This window comes from Pseudophryne corroboree, chromosome 6 (genome assembly GCF_028390025.1).
Source record: "Pseudophryne corroboree isolate aPseCor3 chromosome 6, aPseCor3.hap2, whole genome shotgun sequence".
NCBI lineage: Eukaryota > Metazoa > Chordata > Amphibia > Anura > Myobatrachidae > Pseudophryne > Pseudophryne corroboree.
In genome coordinates, this window is record NC_086449.1 from 598,599,413 (window position 1) to 598,622,561 (window position 23,149).

At 47.3% G+C, this 23,149-nt stretch overlaps 1 protein-coding gene and 1 non-coding gene across 3 annotated transcripts in view; both read left to right on the plus strand.

Moving 5' to 3' along the window:
* Positions 1-8,001: 8,001 nt before the first annotated feature.
* Positions 8,002-23,149, plus strand: part of FBXO38 (F-box protein 38) — a 178,448-nt gene continuing 163,300 nt past the window's right edge. The window contains exons 1-2 of one of the 2 annotated variants that reach the window (XM_063928016.1): positions 8,002-8,173; positions 8,919-9,085. In XM_063928016.1, coding sequence (XP_063784086.1) covers positions 8,958-9,085 — 128 coding nt within the window. In that variant the 5' untranslated portion in view covers positions 8,002-8,173; positions 8,919-8,957. The other variant, XM_063928017.1, reaches the window with a different exon arrangement.
* LOC134938151 (U2 spliceosomal RNA) lies at positions 12,442-12,632 on the plus strand. Its single transcript, XR_010180778.1, has one exon. It is a non-coding gene; the product is annotated as a U2 spliceosomal RNA (small nuclear RNA).

A 23,149-nucleotide genomic window follows, 5' to 3' on the forward strand; every position in this document is an offset into this window, starting at 1 on the left:
CAATTTGCATGAGCTCATCTTTAGATGGTGACAGTTGACGAGGAGGAGGAGCAGAAGATTTTGGAGCAGATGATCTTCCACGCTCAGTTGCTCTCTTTCTGAAACGTAAATCAACTTTCGTGCAGAGTGAGATTAGCTCATCTAACTTAGAAGGTAAGTCTCTGGTAGCTAACTCATCTTTAATAAGCTCAGATAAGCCATGCCAGAATGCAGCATACAGGGCCTCGTCGTTCCATGCCAGTTCGGATGCCAGGATCTGGAACTGTATCAGATATTGTCCTACAGTACGTGACCCCTGGCGTAAACGGAGAATTTCGGATGAAGCTGAGGTTACCCGGCCTGGCTCGTCGAAGATGCGCCTGAATGTTGACACGAATGCAGTGTAAGAAGATAGCAGGGTGTCGGACCTCTCCCATAACGGTGATGCCCAGTCAAGGGCGGAGCCACTGAGAAGAGAGATGATGTAGGCAATTTTTGTACGGTCACTGGGAAAATTGCCAGGTTGTAGCTCAAACTGAATCTCACACTGGTTGAGAAATCCCCTGCAGAATCTTGGAGATCCGTCAAATTTTGCTGGCGTTGGAAGATGAAGACGTGGAGCAGAAATGGGTAAGGTGGGTGGGGTTATAGCTGGAGTCACTGTGGTTGACGCACCAGATGCGCCTGATCCACGGAGAGTTGTCTGAATCCCATCCAGCCGAGTAGAGAGATCCTGGAGACAGCGGATGATGTGGCCCTGTGCAGCCTCCTGATGTTCTAGTCGGGCTGCCAGTTCTTGCATCGGCCTGGCCGCTTGATCCTGGTCTCCGGCTGGATTCATTAGGTCAGTGCTTACTGTCACAACTGAGGGCCTGAGCTGACGGGAGGCAGCCTCAGTTGTAGGGGCTGAGATGTACCGGAACCTGGGAGGTTGTATCAGACCCCTGGACATGTAAGTAACATGAATAATAACTGCCCGAAGGCGTGACCACGACAACTTGGATAAAAGTCAATGATGTTTATTATGACAACTCCGCAACACAGCAGCAGTAAAAGAAAACGTAAAAGTCAGCAAATAATAAATACAGTTCCTGGGTACTACAGGATGGCAGGAGCCACAGGGCACTGGTAGTGTGAGATAGTTCTTATGATCTTCTAGATGGAAAGTCCTTACCAGGCCCGACTGTAGCAATGGAGATAACCCAGGATTGTGCCAGCTGGTGTTCCAGGAAAAGCTGGGTTGCTGAAGGTAAAACAGCTGCTGTGGATACTGGCTGGAACCAGACTGTTGTTAGCACGGAGTGGATACTGGCTGGAACCAGTTAAATAATAAATGAACTTGGGAGCGATGAAATATGAACTGAAATGTAGAACTTGAGAGCGGAGAAATAATAATACCGGTGGAGAGTGGTAAAGTGTAGAAAGGACACCGGCCCTTTAAGGGAAGCTGTACTCTGCTGGAAGCTGAGCTGGAAGCAGGTAATGTTGTAGCTGGAAACAGATGAATCCACAATGGATTGGAGAGTCAGGCTACACCGCAGGTGGAATGCTGGTGCGGGTCTCTATGGTGGAAGTCTTGAGACAGGAGCTGGAACCTGGAAGACAATCACAGGAGAGAGACAAACAGGAACTAGGTTTGACAACCAAAGCACTGACGCCTTCCTTGCTCAGGCACAGTGTATTTATACCTGCAGCAAGGAAGGGATTGGCTAGGCAATTATGCAGATTAACAATACTGACAACAGATTGGAGGAAATGATCAGCTGACAGAATCCAAGATGGCTGCGCCCATGCAGACACTTGGAGGGAAGTTTGGTTTGTAATCCATGTGGTAATGAAAACAGTAATGGCGGCGCCGGCCACTGGAGACAGGAGACGCCAGGCTGACAAGTGCACATCCAACCACGCGGACACAGCGGAGGCCGCGGCTGACGTAATCGCCACTCTGACACTCTGCATGCAGAAGCTCAGGGACGGCGGCGGAGGCCGCGGGAGACGCCATGCCAGATGTAATAAGGAGTTACTGTGACAGCGTCTCAGAGAGACAGGAGAGGATGCAGGAATGTGAACATTAGGATAACAGATGGGATCCGGTCCTGGAGCGCTGAGCCAGCCTTAGGAGGCATCTGATGGGTAAGAAATGGCGTCCAGATACCCGGATCGTGACACAGAAGATCCGCGTACCAAGCCCTTCTTGGCCAGTCCAGAGCAATGAGGATCGCCTGAACCCTTGTTCTTTTGAGAATTCTCGGGATGAGCGGAAGTGGAGGAAACACATACACGTCTGGAACACCCACGGAGTTACCAGAGCGTCCACAGCCACTGCTTGTTGGTCTCTTCACCTGGAACAGTACCTCTGGAGCTTCTTCTTGAGACAAAAAGGCCATCATGTCTATCTGAGGTATTCCCCACCGGGTTGTCACCTCCGCAAACACCTCCGGGTGGAGGCCCCATTCTCCTGGATGGAGATCGTGTCTGCTGAGGAAGTCTGCTTCCCAGTTGTCTACTCCCGGAATGAAGATTACGGACAGTGCCACTGCGCGTCTCTCTGCCCAGAGAAGAATTCTTGTTACCTCTGACATTGCAGCTCTGCTCTTCGTTCCGCCCTGTTGGTTTATGTAGGACACCACCGTTACATTGTCCGACTGAACCTGAATGGCTTGATCTTGAAGATGTGCCGCTTGTAGAAGGGCATTGTATATGGCCCTTAGTTCCAGAATGTTTATTGGAAGGATGGCTTCCTGACTTGACCATTTTACCTGGAAGTTTTCCCCCCGGGTAACTGCTCCCCAACCTCTGAGGCTTGCATCTGTGACTGGATCACCAAAACTTTTTCCAATGGAAGAAATACCCTCTGTCCTTCGGTGTCGAGTATCATCCTTGTTGGTTCCAAATGTGATTTTGGAAGGTTCAGAATCCATCCATGATCCTGGAGTAGTTGAGCTGAGAGAGCAATACTCTGCAACAACCTCTCCCTGGAAGATGCCTTTATCAGTAGATCGTCCAGGTATGGAATAATGGGGGTCATTCCGAGTTGTTCGCTCTGTATTTTTTTCTCGCAACGGAGCGATTAGTCGCTAATGCGCATGCGCAATGCCCGCAGTGCGACTGCGCCAAGTAAATTTGCTATGCAGTTAGGTATTTTACTCACGGCATTACGAGGTTTTTTCTTCGTTCTGGTGATCGCAATGTGATTGACAGGAAGTGGGTGTTTCTGGGCGGAAACAGGCCGTTTTATGGGTGTGTGCGAAAAAACGCTACCATTTCTGGGAAAAACGCGGGAGTGGCTGGAGAAACGGAGGAGTGTCTGGGCGAACGCTGGGTGTGTTTGTGACGTCAAACCAGGAACGACAAGCACTGAACTGATCGCAGATGCCGAGTAAGTGTGGAGCTACTCAGAAACTGCTAAGAAGTGTCTATTCGCTATTTTGCTAATCTTTCGTTCGCAATTTTGATAAGCTAAGATTCACTCCCAGTAGGCGGCGGCTTAGCGTGTGCAAAGCTGCTAAAAGCAGCTTGCGAGCGAACTCGGAATGACCCCCAATGTTCACTCCCTGCTTGCGGAGGAGGAGCATCATCTCAGCCATCTCCTTGGTGAACACCCTCGGTACTGTGGAGAGGCCAAATGGCAGGGCCTGGAACTGGTAGTGACAGTCCTGTGGTGCAAACCTGAGATAGATCTAGTGAGGCGGCCAGATCGGAATATGAAGGTATGCATCCTTGGGATACCAAGAATTTCACTTCCTCCAGACCTGATATTACCGCTCTCAGAGACTCCATCTTGAATTTGAATACCCGCAAATAGGGGTTCAGGGATTTTAAATTTAAGATTGGCCTTACCGAACCGTCCGGTTTCGGTACCACGAACAGGTTGGAATAATAACCTTTGTTCTGTAAGTGAGGTGGAACTGGAACAATGACCTGTGTTTGTATCAATTTGTGAATTGCCTCTTGTAGGATTGTACTTTCTTCCTGAGAAGCTGGTAAGCTTGATTTGAAGATTCTGTGAGGTGGGAGATCTTGAAACTCCAGTCTGTACCCCTGGGCAACAATCTTCAGGGATCTAGGCATGATGTTGCCCAGATGTGACTGAAATCTTTTAACTGTGCTCCCACTTGCCTGTTCTTCAGGCAGTGTGGTCCACCGTCATGCCGAAGGCTTTGAGGAAGCAGAACCTGAGGTCTGTTCCTGAGAACCTGTTGCTGCTGGTTTTCTGGTTTTTCCTCGACCCCCTCTGAAGGCAGTGGAGGAACCCCTGGATTTGTTTTTAAATTTTGTTGTCCGAAAGGACTGCAGTGTAGGTGCAGGATATGATTTCCTAATCAGTGTAGCTGCGGAAGGAAGATATGTCGACTTACCTGCAGTTGCCTTGGATATCCACGTATCCAGTTCATCACAAACAGGGCCTCACATGTGAAGGGCAGGCTCTCCACGCTTCTCCTGGAGTCTGCATGCACAGTCATTGGCGTAGCCACAGTTCTCTGCGTGCCGAAACTGCCAAAGCTGTAACCCGTGCATTAAGCAGGTCAATTTCCTTCATGGCTTCCACCATGAAGCTTGCAGAATCCTGAATGTGATAATAGTAATAGTAAGTCAATTTCACTCCTATTCATTGTATCTAAATCATCAATTAGGTTACCTGACAATTTTACAATGGCCCTAGAGATCCACTCACAAGCAATAGTGGGTTTCTGGGCCACGCCTGCAGCTGTGTACAGTGATTTGAGTGTAGTCTCAATCTTGCGGTCAGCCGTATCCTTTACCTATCCCTGCTCCAGGGATAGGTAAAACAACCTTTTGTGATAATCTAGACACAGAGGCATCCACAATAGGTGGGTATTCCCACTTTTTCCTATCCTCCTAAGGGAAAGGAAAGAGGAGTAACCTTTTAGGGATCTGAAACTTTTTCTCAGGGTTTACCTAAGTTCCTTCAAAGAGGGAGTTTAACTCCTTTGATGCACGGAAAGTAACAGAGGATTTCTTTTTTACATTAAAATAAGACTCATCATCTTCAACAGGTACCTTCTCTGAAAACTGCAATACATTCCTAATAGCCTCAATCATAGCTTGCATCCCTTGGGTGAGAGCTGCATCACCACCGCCCCCCCTCCCCCAGATCCACCTCACCGTCCCCTGTATCTGAGGCATCGTCATCAGTGTCAGCCTGCAATATCTGGGTCAGTGTACGCTTTTGTGGATACGTGGGTGGGGTGATAGGCGCAGTTGTGAGGGCTGAGTCTTTATTCATCAGATCCTCACCAGATTTTCTCAAAAACTGAGTCTCCTTCTCAGTATGGGATAACTTTATAGAAATATTGGAAATCATCCCCCTTATGGAGTTCAATTTGTGGAGTAACTCCCAGCCAGCGCAGCTCCTGCGGCTGGCTGGGAATTGATCGTCGCTGCCACTGGCCACGTAGCCGCCGCCGCGGCCCGCCCCCCCCCAACGGTCCGGCCATGCCTGCGTAGGCCGGATCGCGCCCCCTAAACGTCCAGCCCCCTCCCGTCCTGCGACCGCCTCTGCCTGTCAATCAGGCAGAGGCGATCGCTACTGAACGACGGCCTTCGCACTGCGGCGCCGGCACAATTCCGACCCGATCGCTGCGATAAACTGCAGCGAGCGATCGGGTCGGGTCGGAATGACCCCACAGTCCTTTGACATGGTAATGTGAGTTATATACACACATACACACACACACACACAGGAGAAATGTCAGACACAAAATCCCAATAAGTCCTTCTTAGAGCCAGAGTTAACAGGAAACCATCCATATATCGCCCCTTCTTAGCTAATAATAAAACTAGCCAGGTGCAGACTAACTACCCTTAATAGGGTATTTAGTACTAACAAACTTGCTCCCCCCATAACTCCCTGGTACCGCAGAGGTACTCTGGAGTTCATGTGGAGGGGCAGCGCTTCCCTGTCAGCGTCCTCTGTATAGACCTGCAGGGAGAAAATGGCGCAGGTGGGCTGCTGGGTCTGCTCATAGTGAAGCCCCGCCCCCCGTAATGGCGCTCGGCTTCCCGCACTTTCTTTATACTGGTCTGAGGTATTTTAGTGTCTAACAGCAGGTTAGAACCCCTGTCAGACGATTAGCACGTGAAGGGTGTCAGCAGTGGGTCAGCGCGCCCCTCAGCAGCGGCTAACACACACACATGCGATTTCTGAGCCTCCTGGAGCGCAGCCTGCACCCAGTGCTGCGCTCCTACCCTTGTGCCGCCATACCCGCTAACCGGGACGCCGGCGCTGTACTCACCACTCTTCATTTCTTCTGGCTCTGTTAGGGGTGGCGACGTGCTGCGGGAGGGTACGCTCGCTGTGGTGGGGCTTGCGAATGACTCCCTCAGGAGCTCAGTGACCTGTCAGCGGAGTAACAGGACCATTAACTCTTTAGGAATTTGGGCCGTTCTCCCCTCTAAGTCCCACGAAGCAGGCAGACTGGTGCCAACCAGCCTCCTGTAAAATAACAAACTCAAAATAATAAAACTAGAAATACTCCTCAGGAGCTCCCCTAGCTGTGACCGGCTCCACCGGGCACATTTTCTAAACTGAGTCTGGTAGGAGGAGCATAGAGGGAGGAGCCAGCCCACACTATTAAACTCTTAAAGTGCCCATGGCTCCTAGTGGACCTGTCTATACCCCATGGTACTAATGTGGACCCCAGTATCCTCTAGGACGTAAGAGAAATAATTGCACAGTCAATTAGAAGCTAAAAAATATTAGGCCCCTGAGCAACCAGGTCATACCTAGAAAACAATGGGCCTAATTCAGAGTTGATCGCAGCAGGAAATTTGTTAGCAGTTGGGCAAAACCATGTGCACTGCAGGTGAGGCAGATATAATATGTGCAGAGAGAGTTATGGGCCCTACACATATGGCGATGTGCCGCCGAGGTGCCCGACACGGCCGACCCGGCGGCGGGGGGGCAGCGAAGTTTCTTCACTCCCCCCGTCACCCGGCTCCATAGACGTGCAGCCAAATATGGACGAGATCGTCCATATTGGCCTGCATGCACAGCCGACCAGCGATGAACGAGCGCGGGGCCGCGCATCGTTCATCGCTGGAGCCTCCACACTGAAAGATATGAACGAGTTCTCGTTCATTTATGAACGAGATCGTTCATATCTTTCAAAAAATCGGCATGTGTGTATGGCCTATTAGATTTGGGTGGAGTGTGTTCAAACTAAAATCTAAATTGCAGTGTAAAAATAAAGCAGTCAGTATTTACCCTGCACAGAAACAAAATAACTCACCCAATTCTAATGGGCCTTACACACTGGGTGATAATACTAAAAGTTATGAACGATCTTGTTCATTAATGAACAAGATACCGTTAATATCTTTCAGTGTGGAGGCACCAGCGATGAACGATGTGCGGCCCCACGCTCGTTCATCGCTAGTGCCCCGTCGCTTTTGCATGCAGGCCAGTATGGACGATCTCGGCCACACCAGCAGTGCACATGGTTTTGCCTAACTCATAGGCATTTCTATAAAGGGTGCAATGTGCACGCGGGGCCTCTGGGTCCAGGGAGGCCCACACTGCACCCATATTTTAATACTTAGCTTTCTGGAGTTCAGCTTCGGCCGTGCAGTCGCAGCACAAATCGCAGCCAAAATGGCTGCATGCATGCGCATTTGGTCTCCGGAACCTGCTCATGTGCAGTATACTCGGGCACAATGCGGGAGAGACTACTGCACCGTGCATAGGAGGGGGCTCACTCGAAGGTGCACACAGGCCCTCTCCTCTGTTAAAACGCCCCTGGTCTAACTGATCACAAATTTGTTGCTGCTGTCATCTCTGAATTACCCCCAATGTCCCCAGAAGCTGCTGCGGCTGCTACATGGTGCTACAGCTACACTAGTACTGAGCACAGAGGCAGCACAGCCAGCAGCTGCCCATCTCACACACACACACACATCAGTGCAGCAGCACGCCCCACTCCTGTACACAGTACAACTGCTTTCCGCTAACATCCAACCGCCGCTCTCCTCCTCCCTTTGAGTGTGACATGTAAGAGCGTCTCTGCTATTGGCTGTCCCCTCACGGGCCGCCGATTGGCTGTGCACAGAGCGATGGGCCGGCAGTCAGTCAGGAAGTGTTTGCCTGGGCCGCCTGCGCTTTGCTTCCGGTACGTCCGGTACCACAGCTGCTCACCGGCCCGGGGCCAGCTCGTACCAGACAGCTAGCACGGAGGTAATGGCAGGGAGGCCGAGAGATAACACCAGTCACTGCTAGTGGCATAAAGTGTCCAGCGCTGTCCTCACTGACATATAGGTGACAGAGGCATCTGCCTGTAGCCTGCCCCAGGGAACCTCTTCTCTCAGCAGTTGTGCATCACGGTTTCACTACTCACTGCATGTCATACTGAATGCTGCTTTCCCCATATTAAAGAAATAAGCCTTGATTTATTTTGTTTATGCAGAGTAAAAACTATAATTTTATGTGTGATATATATGTAGGTGTATGTATGTCTATCTATCTATCTATCTATCTATCTATCTACAGTATCTTCTACAGTATCTTATATATCTATAAACATTTGTGAGTGATTTTTATCACATGCATCTCTGTTCATACTTTAGATAACAGTATGGTGATCTCTGGATCTGAGTGTAACAGCACCTGCTGGCACAGCTGGAGAAATGCATGTCTACAATATATTGGTTTTGTTTTTTCTGCTATGTTTGCAACAGACAAAAAAAAAAGAACATAAAGTAGTACCTAAAATCTGCTGATCAGGTACAATACAGTATTCACCAGTGTAACTGATACAGGCTATACGCTTTGGAGCAGGGGCGTCTTACCGCTTTGTTATTACCCGGTCTTGTTTTTGTTCCTATTTATGAAGTGCAACAATATGTGCTGGTGCTTTGTAAGTAAATGTTGATATTAGTAATTTGGCGTTCCCTTTAGCTGTACTGTTTTTTCACTCTTTCAGTTGTAAGAAGATTGATTACACCTAATTTAGAGGTTCAATATGGGGCCTCGGCGGAAATCGGTCAAACCGTTTAGAGCAAATGTTGAAGGCGTAGAAGACTGCAAATCCAGTGATCCTAAGGATTATATGAATCAGCTGTCTCATGAAGTACTTTGTCATATATTTAAGTGAGTATGCTAATTGGTATTTCTTGTTAATACATCAAGGCACTTTATTTTTAAAAATGGTTCCATACTGTATCTCCTAAATATGAAGATGTATCTAATCAGTCAGGAATATGACTAAATCAGGTCAATATTATAAATATTCCTGTTGGGAAGAAGTAATATGTCCAACCTACCTGATTATGAACTGAGGATTTCAGTTACCAGTATCTCTTATCTATTCACAACAGTAGAATTTGGCTTTATACAGTAGGTTACTTTTTCTAAAGCATTTGGGCTTAGTTGTTGGAAATGCCCGTTTCCTTTATCACTTTTTTATTAAAGGCCTTTATTTGCTTGAAACAACTAAACCACAGGGGGCAATTCAGTTTTTTTTTGCGCTCCCAATCTTCCGTCTAAAGGTTTTGTTTTTTTAATGCACTGATCGCGCCCAGACAAACCAGGTTCAATAGCACAAAATGGCTAAACCCGACCAAAGTGCTGGATGTGATGTGAAAAGTGCCGTTGCTGCCCAAATAGGTTACTTTTCGCACATTTCTTTTCGCCAGCTTTGAGCGGCTGCGAGAATAAATGTCCGTGACGGCAGCATGTGTGCCCATACGACAGCACAATTGAGTGGTGGGCGTCTATTTAACAATTGAATTCCCCTCTAAATTTTTCATTTTATGTAGATTAAAGTGATGTACAGTATGTAGCATGATTGACAGGCATCTGGAATGGAGACAAAAAGAAAACTTATGCTGCTTTCACATCGCAAAACCTGCTTTTGAAACGGTTCTTTAAACGGGTCTGAGCAGTTAAACCCCCTTCACATCGCATGTTGTAACCAGTATATTACCATTTCATTACCGGTTTGGTACCTTTCACACTGAACGCGTTTCACCCATACAAAACAATGGCTGTCATTTTAAATGTTTATTTCCTGCTTCTGCCTGGTGAGATCACACATGGAGACAGCCTATCACCTTCTGGGGCTTGCAAATACCGTTTCAGACCCTTTCACACTGCACAATTAAACGGGTCTGAAACGGGTAGGACCCTGCTTTTTCACTGTTTCAAAATACCGGTATTTTGTAAACGGTAAATTGAAGGTGACCCTTTCACATCGCAGCCCGAACCGTTTAGGAAGCCAGTAAAAACGGCAAATTACCGGGTACAAGCTGCGGTGTGAAAGGGGTACTAGTAGCAAAGAGATGTTTTTCTGTGTGCTCTGTATATTGTACTGAATGTAGCAGAATGCAAGATGTGTACCAAGTATAGGTGGGGTTGTGGAACTGTTTTTATATTATTGTAACATGGTGCATGGTTTTCTGGTGCATATGTATTAAGCTTGGAGAAAGGATACAGAAGTGATAAAGCAGTGATACGTGCAAGGTGGTAACGCACCAACCAATCAGCTCCAGTATGTAAATTTACAGTTAGGAGCTGATTAGCTGGTGCATTATCACCTTGCATTTATCACTGCTTTATCACTTCACCCGGCTTAATACATCTGCCCCTATGCCTCTTTCATCCATCTGGGGGACGCTGCGCACTTACTTACTAATAGGGGTTAGAGTGTGTGGGATGGGAGTTTGGCACAGAACCTATAAAAAAAACTAACTCCTCCCCCCTCTAACCCCTCCCATCTCCAGCCTGACCAGCAGATTACCTCAGTTTTAGTTTTGTGCCTTAAAGGACAGGCACAGTTTCCTTTGCTCTTAGATTTTAGTAGGTTTTTGTTTCCTATCTGTTTTGATTTTATGTTTAGTCCCTGTATACAGGCGACAAGCATATTGTGAGTGGGGTTAAGTTATATAGAAGGCGGCTGTGTGCCTTATTTCTCACTCACCCAGCCTCTAGAAAGTCACCATGCCAGAGGTCTCTGGGGCTTTCTGTTACCGGACACAGCACCGAGGAGGCACTATATCAGGTAGGACAGACAACTTGCCCTGGCAGTGTTGGACAGTGTCCCATTATTACTATTTCCATTTAGACGGCAGTGGCGCGCAGCAGGGTACTGAGAGCGGCTAGGATCACGCCGCTGACATGCCGCTCACCGCTACTTCGGATCCTGCCATTTCCGCTTCAGGGCAGGCGGCGGCGGGACTGCAGAAGGGGAGCGGTAGTCGCGTCTGTATAACTGAAGGAGTTTTACGGCTGCTACAGGCCGTTCTCCTAAAGGGACTTCCCGCCGTGCTCTTCCCGCATTGCCGGTCTTTACTGTTCCGCCCATCACTGTCTGTGGGGACGGACTCAACCAGCGGGCGCCATTTTACTACCCACTCCCTCTGTATCAACGCTGTCTGAACAGGGAACGCTGCACAACAGAGGAGGAGATTATCTGACAGAAACCTGACTCACCCTGTTATTATACAGGCGGGGATCAGAAAATACAAGTGTTATTGGGTTAAATCAGAAATCTGCATCTCCCAATTTTATGTCTTGTCTGCCTATATTTCGGTAGTCTCACTGTAATGAAGTTATTTTTATCTCACCCTGTTTATTACACAGGCGGGGATCATTTCTTAACTAGTGTTGTGCTATTCTGACATAAACAACAGTTTTTTTTTTTTTACCTGTTTACAAACATCATGTTATAAAAGGAGCTTTATAGCTCAGTCGGTAGAACTGGACCACAGCACACAGAGTTAAGAGGAACATTATTGTGTGCTTTGGTTGTGGCCTTGTATATTCCATGGTCTGTAAACCAGCAAATCTCCTAAAGGAAAGGCAAGTTCAGTAGTTTACTACACAGGAGCTCCAATAGCGTGGCGGGCTAATGCTGTGTATTGGCAAGATAGAGTACACAGGTTTGATTCCCATATACATTTAATTGCATGTTCCCAATGTGGCTCCAGACTTCCTTAAGGTAGCACGGACACAGGTACCCCATGCTCCGGGACACTAGTTGCGGAGCAGCCGGGAGGTTCCAGGGATCAGTTTATGCCTCTGTGGGCCAGACACACCCCAATCCAGAATAATACGGATGGGGTAGTGGTTAGCATTGCTGCCTCACAGCACTGAGGCCATGAGCTTGTTTAAATAGAAGTATATGCATATACCAAGCAGGTTTAAATTGCTCTACAGTCTTAGCCTCTACCACCGCTCATGGGAGGCTATTCCACTTATCCACTACCCCTTCTGTGAAGAAATTTTTTCCTTAAATTTCCCCTGAACCTACCTCCCTCCAGTTCAGTGTATGCCCATAACTGTGTGAAGTTATATATGTATATATATTCCCTGTACTTGCAGGGATTGGGGTTCCAGGACCGGTCCACAAATACCGGTATTTTTTTGAGTCTACTTTTCCTTACACTATGTCAATGTAATGGGTCTGGTACTCTGTTTACTACTTAGCCGCTAGTCTTGGTAAAAAGATCGCTTCTTGGTCTTTTGGCTAAGATCAGGTGTAGTATCTATTCTTATCAGTTTAATATCTGATACGCCCCCTATTTGGGGGCCATGTATTAAATGGATTTTTAGAACAGGGAGATGGAAGAAGAGCTTGCTCTGTCCACTCCACGCATTGACCCGGTATTGCAGTACCTCCGGGACCGGTGCACCTTTCAAACAGACTTTTTCTATTTCTTGTACTCTATGTACTCATGAATTGCCAAATGGCTGGACAAAGCTCCTTAATCAGTTCATACTGTGCAGCGAGCCTGGTCTTTGACAGACAATATAGCTCCTTTACTTCAGAGGCATTTTGAGGCTTCTTCAAAAGAAAATGGTGAGATAAATCCTGTCATTGAGGATCCTTCAGGATAGAAATAAGAAATAATCTACTGAATTTCTTGGTTTCCACCTCTTTCTTCACGTTGAGAGAATGTTGATGGAAGTCTGACTACACACCTGATGCAAAAGTTTATATTTCCAGGGAAATGTGTCTGTCTCTAGTACATACTGTTTTCGGTTCAGTTTCGGTGTCTCATTATTAGAGACAGTATTTCTTTATCCTTTTCGCTGATAAAGACACTGATCTAATGAAGGTTCCACTAATAATTAGTGGACGCATCCATCATGGGAGAGCCTAAGGCGACTGTCTTTACTAAAGTACAGTATGTGACCTTAACAGTCATCACAGATTGACAACAGTGAGACCGTTATTATATTGGTATTCATTCTGATAGGAATATTACTACGCGCTCTCCTGGCTTATGCATGAATTTTTAAACCGTTTGTAGGTTGGATAATGCAAGTTGTCCATTCTTGTGGCAGCTGATCCTTTTCAAATTATCCATTGACAGATTTGGTCTCTCAGGCTCTATTCCCTATCTACTCAATGTTGCATCTTTTCCCTGGCTATGACACCCTTCTATTCATTATGGTTGCGAATCGTGAAATTCTGCTTCCAAATTACAACGTACTTTGCAGGCAGGAGCAAATAACTCTCATTCTGAGTAAATAGCTGAGAAATGGGTATTTTAACCTATGTCAGGAAAATGTGTATTCTTTTGGGAGGCATTTGTCTGCCTAGAACACGGCCTTCCGAGGTGCCCTCTGCAGGGGCCACGGAGTCGGACAGGCTGGTTCCCAGTGGGAAAGATACCAACTTTCTCAGAGTCCACTGGTCCATTGGTTGTACTGAATTTGTATCACGGACATATATTCTGAATCTTGGGGAACACGTACCAAGCAAAATTCTTTAGTGCCCATCTTGTTTATGTTGCATCCAAGAGACGGGCTCTAATCATTGCAGTCTGTTCGCTATCCGCCACAGGAGTATTCAGTCCAATCCTTTTCCCATCATCTGGGCATCGCTGCCATTTTGGGTCAGTTGTTAAAAAAAGAGCTCTGTCTCATGCACTTTGTTCTACAGCGGACCTTGGTTCTGGATTTCTTCCTTCGCAGATGATGTTATTCATGGGTGGTATTCTTTTCGATACCTGGTATCTCGAACTTTGGCGGAGAGCAGGATTTACTGACCAGAATAGACTCAGGGGTCAGGCATACACTTCCTCTGCAGGACAGTGGTGATTTTACAGGTGGCTCCATTCCCCCGATCTCCTGCCGGGTTTCTTCAATCTCAGATTCAATGTTATTAATCTCAGGCAGGATTGAGTTTACATAAACAGCAGTTTAGCTTCTCAATTAAAATACGAAGATATTTTCATTGGTCGATCTTTTCGTTGGGCTACACAATACAGATCTGACTCATAGGACTTCATTCTGTCTCGACATGGAGGGTCATACCTACAGTCAAAAGTTTCACACATTACGGTTTTTGGTTTCAACTCTGGCATTTTCAATGAAACTGATGTCCGAAGTGGAAATGTAACTTCCGATCTACGGGCGATCTACAACGCCTTGACTCCAGCTCAATGTCTTCTACAAGGTCTGTCCACTGTGGCCTATATCAATTGTTCTGTGGCACTTGTAGCTGGAGAGCCATCGGAACAGTATCTAACATATGCAGAGGGCGGAATTTTGGATTCCGGCAATATCTGTCATCTCCAGTTGCAGAATGGGCAACTGGGAAGCGGACTTCCTGGATCGTCAGGCTGTTCTTCCTTAATGTATGTGAAATCAGCGGGGATTTCTGGCTTTGGTGTGTCTATGACTAGCCGACATAGACCTCAGGGCTTCCTTGGTACTGTGATCGCTCCGGGGATCCTCTTGTGGCAATCATGGACGCCGTGTCAGCTCCTTCTCACTTTCATCTAGCATATTTATTCTACCTCTGGCAAAATCTAGTGAGTACTTCAACGCATTTGACCAGTGGCTCTTTCGGTTTTCCTAATCCGCTTCGGATTTGCCTGTTGACTATGTTCTGCAATGCTTCAGGCCAGGGTGACCAGGGCTCCTTACAGGGTACCTTTCCGGCCAGCTTTCCACTCTCAACCTTTGCGTCATCAACGGGCTTTTGTCTCTTCTGACTGTGACGACGTGATTGTGGAGAACAACGTCATCAAGCCATACTACGTTTCTGGGTCTCTAACCAATCACAATGCCAGAACACTTGTCATCGTTGGTGTGTATTTAACGGTCACTCAGCTGGAGTTCTTAGTCCTTTCAGCCTCTTATCTTTTCTGCAACACAGTTGTCAGAGCTACATTGTCTTCTTGTCTTAGGAGACAGGGTTCTGCTCTAGAATTTACTTTCCAGAATGGCTCCTGTTTCTCCTTTCCGGCCTCTGGACTCTTGTTGAGTTGCGGTTTCTTTTCTCTTACAGTGTTTTTGTTTATGCAGTTAGGGTGGTTTTACTTACAAACCACAAGTTGTATCTGTTTTTTCCTCTTCAACACATTGTGCTTTCTGTGTCGTCCCGGGCTCATCCGGGGAGGGTCGGTACTTGGCCTTATTGGTTGTCGTTCGAACCTTACATATTACCTTGTTGGGTTTGTTTGCTGCGCCCAAGTGTGGCTGGCTGGCCTCTAAGAACATGGTGACGTGCTGGGTTAATTCTGCTATTCAGCAGGCTTATGTTTCTTAGGCGTTGCCTGTTCATGATTCCTTAGGGGCTCATTCGACTCGACCTGTTGGAGTTTCTTGTGCTGTTCGCGGCGGTGTATTTGTCGAACAGCTGTGTAGAGCGGCGACCTGGTCGTCCGTACATACCTTCACAAGGTTCTTCAGTTTTTCATACTTTTGGTTTGGAGACTGCCTCTGTTGGGCATCAAATTTTGCAGACTGCTATGTCGTCTGTGTCTCCCTCCTCTAATTAGCTTGCTTTGGGAAATCCCATTAGTAAGTGCGCAGCGTCCCCCAGATGGATGAAAGAGAAATAGGGATTTTTGTTTACTTACCGTAAAATCTCTTTCTCTGATTCCATCTGGGGGACGCTGCGATCCCTCCCGTATATATGTTCTGTTCTGCCTTTTCCGGCTTTGCTAAACGTTAACTGAGGTAATCTGCTGGTCAGGCTGGAGATGGGAGGGGTTAGAGGGGGGAGGAGTTAGTTTTTTTTATAGGTTCTGTGCCAAACTCCCATCCCACACACTCTAACCCCTATTAGTAAGTAAGTGCGCAGCGTCCCCTAGATGGAATCAGAGAAAGAGATTTTACGGTAAGTAAACAAAAATCCCTATTTATTCTGGGTTTTCTTGAATTGCTCATGTTTCTACCAACATTCCAAAAACATGGGCTTTAGTGTATGTTTTTATGTGTGGTAGAGAGTTAGACTGTAAGTTCCAATGGAACAAGGACTGATGGGAATGATTAAATATTTTCTCTAACGTCCTAGTGGATGCTGGGGACTCCGTAAGGACCATGGGGAATAGACGGGCTCCGCAGGAGACTGGGCACTCTAAGAAAGATTTAGTACTACTGGTGTGCACTGGCTCCTCCCTCTATGCCCCTCCTCCAGACCTCAGTTAGAATCTGTGCCCGAACAGAGCTGGGTGCATTTTAGGGAGCTCTCCTGAGCTTGCTAATAAGAAAGTATTTTAGTTAGGTTTTTTATTTTCAGAGGGCTTCTGCTGGCAACAGACTCTCTGCTACGTGGGACTGAGGGGAGAGAAGCAAACCTACTAACTGCGGCTAGGTTGCGCTTATTAGGCTACTGGACACCATTAGCTCCAGAGGGATCGAACACAGGAACCTAACCTTGGTCGTCCGTTCCCGGAGCCGCGCCGCCGTTCCCCTCGCAGAGCCAGAAGCCGGCGGGTTGGAGCAAGAAAACGTCAGAATCGGCGGCAGAAGACTCCTGTCTTCATATGAGGTAGCGCACAGCACTGCAGCTGTGCGCCATTGCGCCCACACTAACCCACACACTCCGGTCACTGTAGGGTGCAGGGGGGGGCGCCCTGGGCAGCAATTGATTACCTCCTGGCAAAAAGCAGCATATATACAGCTGGGCACTGTAATATGCATGAGCCCCCGCCATTAATTTTACACAAAATCGCGGGACAGAAGCCCGCCGCTGAGGGGGCGGGGCCTTCTTCCTCAGCACTCACCAGCGCCATTTTCTCTCCACAGCTCCGCTGAGAGGAAGCTCCCCAGGCTCTCCCCTGCAGAAGCACGATAGAGAGGGTGAAAAAGAGAGGGGGGGGGGGGGGCACATAAATTTTGCGTAAAAACAATATATACAGCAGCTACTGGGTTAACACTAAGTTACTGTGTGTTTCCTGGGTCATATAGCGCTGGGGTGTGTGCTGGCATACTCTCTCTCTCCAAAGGGCCTTGTGGGGGAACTGTCTTCAAATAGAGCATCCCCTGTGTGTATGTGGTGTGTCGGTACGTGTGTGTCGACATGTCTGAGAAAAGGCTCCACTAAGGAGGAGATGGAGCTAATATGTGTGTGAGAGGGTGTCTCCGTCGACAACGCCGACACCTGTTTGGATATGTGTAAGTGCTAAGGTGAATTTATTGCACAAAAGATTAGAGAACAGACAGGAAATCTACCCATGTCTGTCCCTATGTCGCAGAGACCTTCAGAGTCTCACAATGCTCACTATCCAAGATAATAAACACTGATATCGACACGGAGTTTGACTCCAGTGTCGACTACGATAATGCAAAGTTACAGCCAAAATGGCAGCAAAGTATTCAATATATGATTATTGTAATGAAAGATGATTTGCAAATCACTGATGACTCATTTGTCCCTGACACAAGGGTACACATGTTTAAGGGGAAGAAAGCTGAGGTAAATTTCCCTCCTCTCATGTGGAAAAAGAGCGGGAATCTCCAGACAAGAGACTGCAGCTTCCCACAAAGAATTCTCAGGCAGTATCCTTTCCCCACTAGGGCCAGGATGTGATGGGAATCTTCCCCTAGGGTGTCACGTTTGCCCAGAAGGTAGCCCTAGCTATTCTCAGGGATCCTGCAGATAGCGTGCACATTCTGGTACACTACTCAGACCGGCGATTGTGTCGGCATGGGTTTATAGCGCTGGGGCGGTGTGGACAGGTACCTTATCAGCAAAAATTGAGTCCCTAGTATGTGTGTGTATGTATATATATATATATATATATGTATATATATATATATATATATATATATATATATATATATATATATATATATATATATATAGAGAGAGAGAGAGATATGTATATAGAGAGATATGTATATATATTAAAGATGCTGTCTTAAGAGATATATATATATATATATATATATAATCAAACATGCCCAAAGAGACATGAGTATACTGGGTCCTAGAGTCAAAGCTATGTCGATTTCTGCTTGACGTGTCCTGTAGAATATGCAATGGACAGATGATGCCAACTTAAGTGGCATATGAAAGGCTGAGGATTGTGTGGAGAAGGGTTCTCGGACCTGGTCTCCACGGCTATAGCTGGTAATTCTGATATTTTGCCTTATATTCCTGCACAGCCTAGGAAAGCACGTCATTATCAAATGCAGCTTTTCGAACAAAGAAACAAGAAAGTCCGAGGTGCGTCCTTTCTTGCCAGAGGCGGGACAAGAGGAAAGAAGCTGCACAACACAGCTAGTTCCCAGGAACAGAAGTCCTCCCCGACCTCTATGAAAATCCACCGCATGTCGCTGGGGCTCCACAGACGGAGCTAGGCCTGGTGGGGGCACGCTTTCGTAAGTTCTGCAACAAGTGGGTTCACTCCCTGTTAGATCCCTGGGCAATAGATATTGTGTCTCAGGGATACAAGCTGGACTTTGAGAAGAGTTCTCCTCACTGACGGCCCTGCCGGCTTCCCCCCACGAGAGGGAAACAGGGTTAACTGCAATTCACAAATTGTATCTCCAACAGGTGTTGGTCAAGGTTCCCCTCCTTCGACAAGGAGGGGGTTATTATTCGACCATGTGGTAGTCCCGAAACCAGACGGTTCGGTCAGACCCATATTGAATTTAAAATCCCTGAACATATACCTGAAAAGGTTCAAGTTCAAGATGGAATCGCTAAGAGCGGTCGTTACAAACCTGAAAGGGGGAGATTTTATAGTGACTCGGGACATAAAGGAGGCATACCTTCATGTCCCCATTTATCCACCTCATCAGGCGTACCTCAGAATTGCGGTACGGGATTGTCATTACCAATTTCAGAGGAAATGTTGATGCTCCTGCGGAAGCAAGGTGTCACTATTATCACGTACTTGGACGATCTCCTCATAAAAGCGAGATCAAGAGAGCAGTGGCTGAACAGCGTATCACTTTCTCTGGAAGTGTAACGGCAACACGACTGGATTCTATATATTCCAAAGTCGCAGTTGGTTCCTACAGCTCATCTGCCTCTCCTAGGCATGATCCTAGACACAGACCAGAAAAGGGTTTATCTCCCGATAGAGAGAGCTCAGGAGCTCGTGATACTGGTCAGGAATCTATTAAAACCAAAACAGGTGTCAGTGCATCACTGCACTTGAGTCCTGGGAAGGATGGTGGCATCATACGAGGCCATTCTTTTCGGCAGGTTCCATGAGAGGACCTTCTAATGGGACTTACTGGACAAAGTGGTCCGGATGACATCTTTAGATGCATCGGTTAATCACCCTATCCCCCAGGGCCAGGGTGTCTCTCCTGTGGTGGCTGCAGAGTACTCACCTTCTCGAGGGCCGCAGGTTCGGCATTCAGGACTGGGCCCTGGTGACCACGGATGCAAGCCTCCGAGGGTGGGGGGCAGTCACTCAGGGAAAAAGTTTCCAAGGGCTGTGGTCAAGTCAGGAGACTTGCCTTCACATCAATATCCTGGAACTAAGGGCCATATACAACGTCCTAAGTCAAGCGGAGACCCTGCTTCGCAACCAATCGGTGCTAATTCAATCAGACAACATCACCGCAGTGGCTCATGTAAACCGCCAAGGCGGCACAAGGAGCAGGGTGGCAATGGCGGAAGCCACCAGAATTCTTCGATGGGCGGAGAATCACGTACGAGCACTGTCAGCAGTGTTCATTCCGGGAGTGGACAACTGGGAAGCAGACTTCCTCAGCAGGCACGACCTCCACCCGCAAGAGGGGGGACTTCATCAAGAAGTCTTTGCGCAGATTGTAGGTCGGTGGGAACTGCCACAGGTGGACATGATGGGATCCCGCCTCAACAAAAAGCTACAGAGATATTGCGCCAGGTCAAGAGACTCTCAGGCGATAGCTGTAGACGCACTGGTGACACCGTGGATGTTCCAGTCGGTTTATGTGTTTCCTCCTCTTCCTCTCTTACCCAAGGTACTGAGAAACATAAGGAAAAGAGGAGTGAGAACAATACTCATTGTTCCGGATTGGCCAAGAAGGACTTGGTATCCAGAGCTGCAAGAAATGCTCACAGAGGACCCATGGCCTCTGCCTCTAGGGCAGGATCTGTTGCAGCAGGGACCTTGTCTGTTCCAAGACTTACCGCAGCTGCGTTTGATGGCATGGCGGTTGAACGCCGGATCCTAGTAAAAAAAAAAGGGATTCCGGATGAGGTTATTCCTACGCTGATAAAGGCTAGGAAGGATGTGACGGCTAAACATTATCACCGTATACGGCGAAAATATGTTGCTTGGTGTGAGGCCAGGAATGCCTCTACAGAGGAATTCCAGCTGGGCCGTTTCCTTCACTTCCTACAGTCGGGAGTGACTTTGGGCCTAAAATTGGGGTCCATTAAGGTCCAGATTTCGGCCCTATCCATTTTCTTTCATAAAAAACTAGCTTCTCTACCTGAAGTTCAGACGTTTGTAAAGGGAGTGCTGCATATTCAGCCCCCTTTTGTGCCACTAGTGGCACCTTGGGATCTTAACGTGGTGTTGAGTTTCCTGAAATCTCACTGGTTTGAGCCACTTAAGACCGTGGAGTTAAAATATCTCACGTGGAAAGTGGTCATGCTATTGGCCTTAGCTTCGACTAGGCGTGTGTCAGAATTGGCGGCTTTGTCATGTAAAAGCCCCTATCTGGTTTTCCATATGGACAGGGCAGAATTACGGACTCGTCCGCAATTTCTGCCAAAGGTGGTGTCATCTTTTCATTTGAACCAACCTATTGTGGTGCCTGCGGCTACTCGTGACTTGGCGGATTCCAAGTTACTAGATGTAGTCGGGGCTTTGAAGATTTGTGTAGCCAGAACGGCTGGAGTCAGGAAAACTGACTCGCTGTTTATCCTGTATGCATCCAACAAGCTGGGTGCTCCTGCTTCAAAGCAGACTATTGCTCGCTGGATCTGTAACACGATTCAGCAGGCTCATTCTGCGGCTGGATTGCCGCCTCCAAAATCAGTAAAAGCCCATTCCACAAGGAAGGTGGGCTCTTCTTGGGCGGCTGCCCGAGGGGGTCTCGGCATTACATCTTTGCCGAGCAGCTTTTTGGTCGGGTTCAAATACTTTTGCAAAGTTCTACAAGTTTGATACCCTGGCTGAGAAGGACCTTGTGTTTGCTCATTCAGTGCTGCAGAGTCATCCGCACTCTCCCGCCCGTTTGGGAGCTTTGGTATAATCCCCATGGTCCTTATGGAGTCCCCAGCATCCACTAGGACGTTAGAGAAAATAAGATTTTACTCACCGGTAAATCTATTTCTCTTAGTCCGTAGTGGATGCTGGGCGCCCGTCCCAAGTGCGGACTTCTTCTGCAATACTTGTATATAGTTATTGCTTAAATAAGGGTTATGTTATGGTTGCATCAGGTTTGTCTGATGCTCTGTTGTTGTTCATACTGTGACTGGGTATGTTATCACAAGTTATACGGTGTGATTGGTGTGGCTGGTATGAGTCTTACCCTGGATTCCAAAATCCTTTCCTTGTAATGTCAGCTCTTCCGGGCACAGTTTCCTTAACTGAGGTCTGGAGGAGGGGCATAGAGGGAGGAGCCAGTGCACACCAGTAGTACTAATTCTTTCTTAGAGTGCCCAGTCTCCTGCGGAGCCCGTCTATTCCCCATGGTCCTTACGGAGTCCCCAGCATCCACTACGGACTACGAGAAATAGATTTACCGGTGAGTAAAATCTTATTTTCTGTACAGCATGTAACATGGTGGCACTATATGCATAAACTGACTATTGTGCAAAAAGGGAACCAAGCAGCCAGAAATACACTGCATTGTAATGAATTGTGTGGGCGATTCTCCCTGATGCACAGGACAGCTACACAAATTAACGACATGCTTCTGCAAAATACCAAGATTTTAGTGGGTCCTAAGTTATAGGGTAAGACATTGCTACTAAGCAATTAAGTTTTCATATAACAACAATATTTCTTAACAGACAAGTTTAAAAGGAAAACATTTTTTTAAAGCATTGATGCACAGGACTTTATGTTCACTTTCTGGAGAATCACCTTTTTGTAACTTTTGTTCGGGTCTTACAGTACAATTGTTTTAGGCATTTTATACATACATACAGACTGTTACAGGAGGCCTCTTGAAATATGCTTCTGCCGAGAGACCAACTGAGACCAACTGTAAGTTATCTTCAGTACAGCACTACAGATGGATTTCATGCACGATGACTAATCTGAATGAAATGTTACAGAAAGACATTGGACTATACAGCGCCATAATGATTTTCAGCCGTATGTCAGCCTCGTCCTCACTAACATGTAGCTTCACTTGAATAGACCTAAGCCACTGTCACCAGGACCACTCGCCTGGAGCACCTTAAGGAAGCCCCGAGGATCTACAGCAGGGGTGGCCAGACTTTTGAGTTGGCGATCTACTTTGAAAGCTGAAAAGCTTTCGTGATCTACCTAGGTGGGACAAAACACCCGAAATCACAAATTGGCTCCCACAAGTAAAAACTTCAAACACATTGGCCCCCACACATGAGTAAAAATTCACTGAGCCCCACACAGGAGTAAAAACTCACTGAGCCCCACACAGGAGTAAAAACTCACTGAGCCCCACACAGGAGTAAAATCTCACTGAGCCCCCACACAGGAGTAAAAACTCACTGAGCCCCACACAGGAGTAAAAACTCACTGAGCCCCACACAGGAGTAAAAACTCACTGAGCCCCACACAGGAGTAAAAACTCACTGAGCCCCACACAGGAGTAAAAACTCACTGAGCCCCACACAGGAGTAAAAACTCACTGAGCCCCACACAGGAGTAAAAACTCACTGAGCCCCACACAGGAGCAAAAACTCACTGACCCCCACACAGGAGTAAAAACTCTCTGACCCCCACAGAGGCGTAAAACACATTGGCCCCCCACACAGGAGTAAAAACACATTGCCCCCCCCCCCCCCCCCCCACACAGGAATAAAAACAC